Below are 8,910 nucleotides of genomic sequence, written 5' to 3' on the forward strand. Positions count from 1 at the left end.
AACACACACACACACTCACACTCACACTCACACTCACACTCACACTCACACTCAAACACACACACACACTCACACTCACACTCACACTCACACACACACAAACGCGCGCGCACACACACACACAAACACGCACGCACGCACGCACGCACGCGCGCGTACATTATGGAGACCCATCGCGCGGTCACTGATAACGACCCTCCCCGCGTACACGTCCATGCATTGATTCATCCATGGCCGCCCGACTCGGACGCGTGAACGAGTCCGCCAGTTAACAAGGAGTACGTACGCGAATAACAACTATATAAGCACTCGAAGCTTGCTAAGCTGCCTAACTGGAGCGGTTACTGAAAAGCAAGAGCGGCTAGTTGCCGCGTCTGAGGATAGAAATATCGCGCAGTGATGTCCACACGGTTCGCACCACGTCAAAGTGCAAAATACTTTTTCAAGGACGCGGAAAATCCATGCGTCCACGGCCACGACCAGCCACATGCAATCTTTGTAACACGTATCTTCAGATCAACAATTAGTGAACAAATTCTTGCCGCGTGACAAGTTTTATTGCTTCTCATGCAGTAAACACGGACACAACTAGGCTGCAATAAGACACTGTGTGACGTCAGTATATGAAACACGCCACCTGGCTCTCGTTACGCGGGGAATCGCCACCAGACGGCGTGGCATGCGCTGCAGCACACTTCGTGCACGGGTTATTGCCGGCATGCGGCGGTGGCGCTGCAGGGCGAGAGAATGGCAGACGTCTGAGGCCAAAACAAAATATAGTTGTGGTTACGGTTTCCCGACCGACCCTATTTATTCCCAGCGACCCTAAACATTTCATTGTCACTTTTCTTTAAAGTCAAAAAAAAATAATCAAAAAAATATGAATTGGACATGGTTCGTAAATAAAATATTTCAAGAAAATAAAATGTTTTCCCTACCTACCTACCCTATTTTTGTTCGGCATGTAACGGTAACCACACACACATTTTGTTTTGGCCCGAGCGCTAACCACACTAGGCGTGACAGCGACCCACGACCCGCATTCCACGCTCTGCGTAATTTATCCGCCAATGCATTCATCAATATCTTCGAAGCTCTGCATGCGGATCCGCGCAGACATGTGATTTCACGTCAACTCGCCCCTTTCTCTCTCACCACGATCAGAGTTCTGCCACTCACGATTCGCTGATAACACGCATGCCGCTGCCAACAACTGGGACAAACTCGACTAACTCAGCAGCATGTCAATCAACCAGCCAATGTTAAAGTGATTACGTCACCGTAAATAGTGAAAAAGAAGTGTGTAAAGAACATATTTCCACTTTTACCAAACAAAATGTAAGTAATTCTGTTGACCTTTTATGGTTAAATTGCTGCATTATACTTCGTACTTTACTATATTGTTCAATGTGAACATACACTCGTGACTCATACATAGCCCATAGCAAGCAATTAATGTCAGGATCATATTTATCAAATCGTCCAGGTTTTTTGGATTTTTAGCTAGTTGAGAAACAATCTTATCAGGTAAGAATTTGATGATACGTTTAGTCCTGATAGTACATACTTTTATTGTAAAAAAATTGCATTTTTTTAAAACAAATATACACCATAGAAAATTCGTGACGTAGTCAATTTAAGTTCGGTCAAGAAAAGCATCCCGAACCCGAGCAGCTTACAAACATCTACCGAGGGATGAGTTAATTGTCATGCTCAATGGACCCCCAGACATGAACAAAAACCAAAAATCCATCACGATGCCTACAGCTGTATACCCGGGTTGACGAAAGAATGAAAGATTATCACTTATTAAAGATTTTATAAAAGTTTAATCTATAACCATTAGTAACAGCGGGAGTTGGAAATTTTCTCGAAGGTGTATACAGTTAAATCGAATGCACGCCGTCGCGTTGACACACAGCAAACCGCAAAACCCTCCCATTGGTTTCGGCAATCTTCGCAGATTTTACGAATGCAGTGTGAGATATATTGCACGCACACACTCACTGCAAGCTATGCTAATAAACTGGCGGCGGCTGGAGAAGGGGGTGGGAGGGACAAAGGAGTCGCCTCCTTGAAGGAAGACGCACGATGCAACAAGGTGAACATTACTATAGCCGTAGGACTGCGGTTCGACGGTTGTTGCTGTTTTGTAGACAGCAACGCCTGCATGATGCGTCTGATCGGTTTTTGTAGGAAGTTTAGAAGAATTTCAGCGTACTGTAAAATAAAACGACAACACGAGACGAAGCTATATAGTAACGTCGTAGTTCGGACGTCGCCACCGATGTTGTTGCCGCGCGCAAATGCAACGACGACATCTACGTAACGAGAAACCAGCGAAGATGAAACGGGTTCGTCGATGTTTCGTGAGGCGGCGCGATGATGGCGACGTAGAGCTGAGCGTTAATTCCTAATGACGGTGAAACGAATCGAGAAACGTGAGATAGCTCCCCTGCCGGGGGGATGGTGAGGTGCCGTGCTTGCTAACGTCCAACCTACCTGTCACTTATGAAACCTGCTACTAATCACGAGACGAGCGAGCGATCCGCACTAGTTTACCTAGTTGAGCGCATCCGCAAGGGATCCGGAAGCAGAAATGAGGTGATATAAGACTGCAGCGTACAGTCCCCCTTCCTACCGTGTCTAAAGCGCTTCTGCTGGTGCTAATGCGGCAAGATGGTGGTTGTGACACAAGAAATTTTTAATTTTTTTAATTTCGGGGGCTACTTTTCAAGCTCGCGTGCATGAAAATAGCACTCTAAAATTTGGTTTGCATTGAACTCTATGCATATTTACGGGGGCTCGTTTTGCCATTTCGGAGGCTAAATCGCCCCGAGCCCCCGTGTATTTTTTTCACTGTTGTGACATGGCGCGGTGGAGGAGCGTGGTGTCGAGCACATGAGGTGGTTAGTATCATGGGTGCATGGTGCCGGTAGCTAGGACTAGTGATCATCAATCATCAGTAAAACATCGTGCGTGTTAGACCTGACAAACTTCACTTGTAAAATCGTCAATCGCTTGTCTAACAAAGGAGATCTCGCCCCGGCCGCTGATTATGTCCCTCGGACATTTACGTTGCGATATGCAAATTTCGATTGAAAACATTCCATATCAGAAACTTAACCATGTACATTTTTTTTCTATTCATGGGTAAGAGTCAAAATCGCTAGTCTCACAGATGATGTGTAATTATTAATTGGCTTAATTATGATGTAAGATGGTAAATGATGTGTGTGGATCAAAAAATGGATGAAATTTCACGATTATGGATGGATAGCAGCTTTAAAGGGACAATATCTGGCATTTGCAGGTGTATACAAGTACTGCATACATGATTACCCACAAAACACATGTGCAAAAACCGTTGATCCATCTGTGTGTGCGACAGCAAGACATTGCCAAGTACAGCAACATGTGCTGTAGCACAAGCAATCCCTGGGAATCCTCATTGGCCAGAGTTCTGAACCAAACCGAGAGTGCCCGAGAGCACCTAAATGTCAGATCCTGTCCCTTTAAATGTTTAAATGTCCGCACGCGAGCTTCCACGTAAAGTTCTGCAGATTTCTGCGAGCGAGTAGCAGGCTGTGGCGTGACGCGTACAACAGAGACTAGAATTCCGAGCGCGCACGATCACGACGAACGACGCATCAATAAATTAAGTAATAGTGACGATTAATCGCGAGATTCGCCGCCGAATATATTCCTGCTCCACTGATTACTCGATTGATTGCTAGAGGATTGATTGAAGACAGCGCGTCTAGTAATTAACTAGCATGCATGCATGGCCGCACTCACCTTGCTGAGAATGATCTCCGGTGCTAGGTACTCAGGTGTGCCACACAGAGTCCAAGTCCTGCCCTTCACTCGCTTCGCAAAGCCGAAATCGGTTACCTGTGCGGCGCGCGAGAAACGTCAAAACATTAAAACATGAAAACTCATGGGCAACAAGTTGTGAGTGTTAACTTACAGCAATAAAAAGCATATATTCATATATATATAGTACTATATATATAAATATACATAATAAATGCATCTTTCTCTCTATGCTTCTCTCCATGTATATATTATATATATATATATATATATATATATATATATATGCATGAAGCAACATAGGCTGCAGGGATATTAATACTACTATCATAACACGTGTTCTCTGTAAGCTCAAATCAGAGCAGATAGGCAGATACTCGCAGCCATCGAGATTATGGTTAATATATTAACAACTTAACTCCTAACTACTGCTAATCCAGTCTACCCTATAAACTGACAATAACGATGACTGTTTTAAATGAAAGTGTCAATGACACTGCTAGTTCTACAAAAAAGGACACAAAAGAGTGAGTGAGAAGAAGTCAGTTTATATTGAGCGCACCATCGACGTACCATTATAGAAACGAAGAGTCATATATAGGAGAACTCCCTATATACTCTTGATAATTATGTGGTAATTGTTTTATGTGAAAATAATAAATAATATATATATAAATTATAAAAATTTAATAAACAAAAAATGAATCACAATTTGTGACGGGTAGATGGCGCTATACACCCGCTTGTGATGTCTTCTTAGGCATAAATCATTATATCATAATAATAATAATATAATAATAAATAGTATAAAATCATAAGATATGTTCATAGCCAGAATTTGCATTAAAGATATTGTCAATGAAATGCTTGTAAAACGAACCCAGCACGAATGTGACACCACAGATTGTATGTTTATCTGGCCCGTGTTCTATATAATACTATGCTCATATAAATTTGCAACCCTACCTAAATTTGCATAAAAAAATGTTTACAAATATCAAACCTAACGACCCTTTTATTCATTCAGCATACCAAAAATGCAGCAAAATCCGTTGAACTTGAAACTGACTAATGGCAATCCGCATTTTTGGCAAAAAATTTGCCCGTGGCTCGAAAGTAACGTCGACTGGCCGTGCTCCATCCAAAATAACGGACGTTTATATGGGAGCATACGGCAGTAAACAACCTATGCCCAATTTCAAAAACATAGTGGGTTAAAGGTTCCTGAAGTTATCGTGACCGTAGCCAATGTTACGGACGGTAACGTACGTACGACGACCGACCCATGCAAATGAGCTCAGCTTTGAACGATGTCAAGGTGAAGCTTAAAGCGTTTAGAAATATACTCCCACCGGCTTTATGTCTGTTCGGAGGGAGTGCGCTGACACTGTCGGGCATTTGTGAAGTGCATGATGTTTTAACTGACAATTAACAACTTGAGCGCTGAAACTGTTATCCCGGTAATATAGTGTGCAGTGTTACACGATTCACGTAAAGCAATCTCCCGTTACTTAATTGCATGCGCAGTCACCGTGAAAACTCGACACGTGCGCCGTAAATTTTTAACGTCTATATAAATTATATATCGCCCACTTTGCCTGCATGAAACGTTTCAGAACGTCGAATGGTTGAGGAGCATTTAATTCTCGAACGATCTGCTGCTACACATTTCACAATTCTTTCCAACTGGACTGTTTGTTATTCTTGGCGATTAGATGACTAGGCCTCTCTTATAATTGTAAAGGAGATGCAGCGGAGTGAGGGATGGGTGGGGGTATCTCCTACCAGCCATCATACGCTTCGTGCCGCATGATGGCGATGTCGTTTGCACCATAAATGGCACCACCATTCCGCGGCCGCATTTTCCGAAGTCGTCTCCATACCGTCCGTCGCGCCAGTGCTCACCTAGCTAACTCACCAATATACAACGCAAATCATATAAGTCAAACGGGGCAGAGAAAAATCACACCACAACCGCAGAGAGGGCGGTTACTTGATAAAGGGTAACTCACGGTTAATTTCCGCAGCTAGATATTTGCAGTAACTTGTGGAAGGATCTTTTGGCCTCTCAGGTAAGCGCAGGTGTGGGAACCAATGACTGAAGCCTTCAGAGAGTAACAACAGCAGGTTTCAAAACACTCCTAAATGACTGCTTTTGCATTTTATCCTCACTCGCTGGTATGAATTTATGGACGTGGAGCCGGTGGGTGAGGTGGTGGTGGTGGTGGTGGTGGGGTGGGGGGTTGGCGACCATGAACACCACTGGAGATCACCAAGGGGGCACAGTTGCCATGCAGGAGCACGTGATGGCAGGAAGAACGGTTTCCCAGGCAGAATTGTTCGCGTCGCGCAGGGCCGAGCGCATGTTGTCTAAGCGGCCGAGTTTGGTTCTTTCCACATGTGATCTCTGCTGTGTAAATGGACTGTCGAGCGTAGCGTGCGTGCGTGCGCACGGCGGTGGTGCGAGTGAGACGGCGCCGTAACGGCCATGATCGCTTACGAGCTCGTAAGCTTGTCTGCCACTTACCAGGCAGGCGCGGGCGCGCACTGCCGACACCACGCTACGCATCCCTCAGCTTCAGCTGCAGCGACCCCTGTGCAGCTGCAGGCAGTAGCCGCAGCACAGCAGTAGCAGTAGCCGCAGTAGGACGCAGCAGTACGGCAGTAGCAGTACAGTAGCAGTAGCAGTAAAGCAGCAGCATGCAGCAAGCAGCAGCAGAGGAGAGCAGCAGCAGGCAGGAGGAGGACGCAGAGCAGCAGCAGCAAGCAGTAGCAGCAGCAGAGCCAGCCAAGCAGCAGCAGTAGCAGCAACAGTAGCAGCAGCAGCAGCAGCAAGTAACAGAGCATAGCAGCAGCAGTAGCAGCAGCAGCAGCAGCAAGTAGGCCGTAGTAGCACAGCTATTCCCGTCGTCGTCTCCTCTTTCTCCTCCTCTTCCTCTTCCACTACACCCACTTCACCACCACTTCCTCCTCCACTGTCCTCCATGCTCACCCCCACTGTCTTCTTCTCTCTTCCTACGTCATCATCACCTCCACTTCCTGCCTCCACTGCTCCATCTTCAACCACACCACTGATCTCCTCTCTTCTTCCTACGTCATCATCGCCTCCACTTCCTCCCTCCTTCTCCACTTCCTCCTCCACTGTCTCCATGTTCACCACCACTGTCTTCTTCTCTTCTTCCTACGTCATCATCGCCTCCACTTCCTCCCCCCTTCTCCACTTCCTCCTCCACTGTCCTGCCATGTTTCACCCACCCCTCGTCTTCCTCTCTTCTTCCTCACGTCATCATCACCCTCCACCTTGTCCTCGCCGCCCTGTCTCCAGGCTTCCTCCTCCACTGTCTCACATGTTCAGGAACCACTGTCTTCCCTCTTTCTTCCTACGTCATCATCACCTCCACTTCCTCCCCCTTCCTCTCAACATCCTCCTCCACTGTCGTCCATGTTCACACTGCCACCACTGTCTTCTTCTCTTCGTTCTACGCTCATCATCACTGCCACTTCCTCCCCCCTTCATCCCACTCCTCCTTTCAAATGTCTACATCTCACCAACCACTGTCTTTCTCTCTTCTCCTCAGCGTCATCAATCACCTCCACTTCACTCCCCCCTTCTCCACATCCTCACTCACACTGTCTCCGAGTGGTTCACCCACCACCTGTCTTCCTCCTCTCTTCCTACGGAGTCATCATCACCCTCCACTTTCTCTTTCCCCCCTTCTCCACATCCTCCTCCACCTGTCCCCATGTTATCACGCACCACTGTCTATCCTCTCTTCTTCCTACCGTCATCATCACCCTCCCACTTCCTCCCCCCTTCTCCACTTCCTTCCCCCCTCTCCACAGTCCCTCCTTCCACTGTTCTCCATGTTTTCACACTACACTCACTGTCTCCTCTCTTCTTCGCTCAAACGTCATCATCACCTCGACACTCCTCTCCACTGTCTCATGTTCCACCACTGTCTTCTTCTCTTCTTCCTACTCAATCATCACCTCCACTTTTTTTTTTTTTTTCCTCCCCCTTCTCCCACTTCCTCCTCCAACTGTCTAACTTTCACGCCAACCACTGTCTTCTCCTTGCTTGCTACGTCATCATCGCCTCCACTTCCTCCCCCCTCCTTCTCCACTGCCTTCTCTTCCTACTCCTACTTCTCGATGATGGAGACTCAAGACTGCTGCCGTGCGAAAACAAGCCCCCAGCACAGAGAGAGAGAGAGGGGGAGAGGGAAGACGAGAGAGAGAGAGAGAAGCAGAGAGGAAAAAGAGAGAGAGGGAGAAGAGAGAGAGAAAGAGAGAGAGAGAGTGCAGAGTGAAAGAGATGAGAGAGAGAGAGAGAGACGAGAGAGAGACGAGAGAAAGAGAAGAGAGAGAGAGAGAGAGATAAGAGATAGAGATAGAGAGAGAGAACAAGAGAGAGAGAGAGAGAGAGAGAGAGAGAGAGAGAGAGAGAGAGAGAGCGAGAGATAGAGAGCGAGAGAGAGAGAACCAGAAGCGCGCGGCGCAGAGAGAGAAGGGGAAAAGAGAGAGCGAGAGAAGAGAGGATAGAGAGCGAGAAGAGAGAGAGAAAAGAAGCGGCGGGAAGAGAGAGGAAGGGGAAAAAGAGCAGAGGACGAGAGAGGGACCCCTCTTTCTCTCTTTCCCTTCTCTCTGCTCCCGCCGCGCTCTCTCTCTCTCTCTTGTGAGCGAGGTCGCACGAGGCTCGTGGCACCCTCCATTCCTGCAGGTCTAAGGTCCTCCAGCGTCTCCCGTTTTCAACTGCCCGCCTAATAACCGTAATGTTTGTTTTGGTAAAAGGTTTCTGTTGAGAATTGCTGATTGCGATATATAGCTGCTGTCATGCAGCAAATCCGGACCACGCGGCAAGGGCGGGGCGGGCTTATATACTATCTATCCCAAACACTTCTATGGTGTGGTCATAATCAAAACAGCCAATCAGAGGAGCTCCAATGGATATAACGTGTAGGGGAAAAAAATTCGCGCTGAAAAGAAGGGCGAGAGCACGGGAATGGTCGAGTGTGTGCGTGCGTGTGTGTGCGTGTGCGTGTGTGCGTGCGCCGTTGCACTGCGTGTGCGTGCATGCGCGCGTGTGCGCAGAGT

The 8,910-nt window shown here is 47.1% G+C and overlaps 1 protein-coding gene across 3 annotated transcripts in view; it reads right to left on the bottom strand.

Moving 5' to 3' along the window:
- LOC106806294 (cAMP-dependent protein kinase catalytic subunit-like) overlaps positions 1-8,910 on the bottom strand; it is a 71,595-nt gene that overhangs the window by 15,913 nt on the left and 46,772 nt on the right. For all 3 annotated transcript variants that reach the window (XM_014808181.1, XM_014808180.1, XM_014808179.1), the window contains one exon: positions 3,799-3,894. In XM_014808181.1, the coding sequence (XP_014663667.1) occupies positions 3,799-3,894 (96 nt within the window). The remainder of the gene's footprint in view (positions 1-3,798; positions 3,895-8,910) is intronic.

The sequence above is a fragment of the Priapulus caudatus genome, unplaced genomic scaffold (assembly GCF_000485595.1).
Source record: "Priapulus caudatus unplaced genomic scaffold, Priapulus_caudatus-5.0.1 Scaffold152, whole genome shotgun sequence".
NCBI lineage: Eukaryota > Metazoa > Priapulida > Priapulimorpha > Priapulimorphida > Priapulidae > Priapulus > Priapulus caudatus.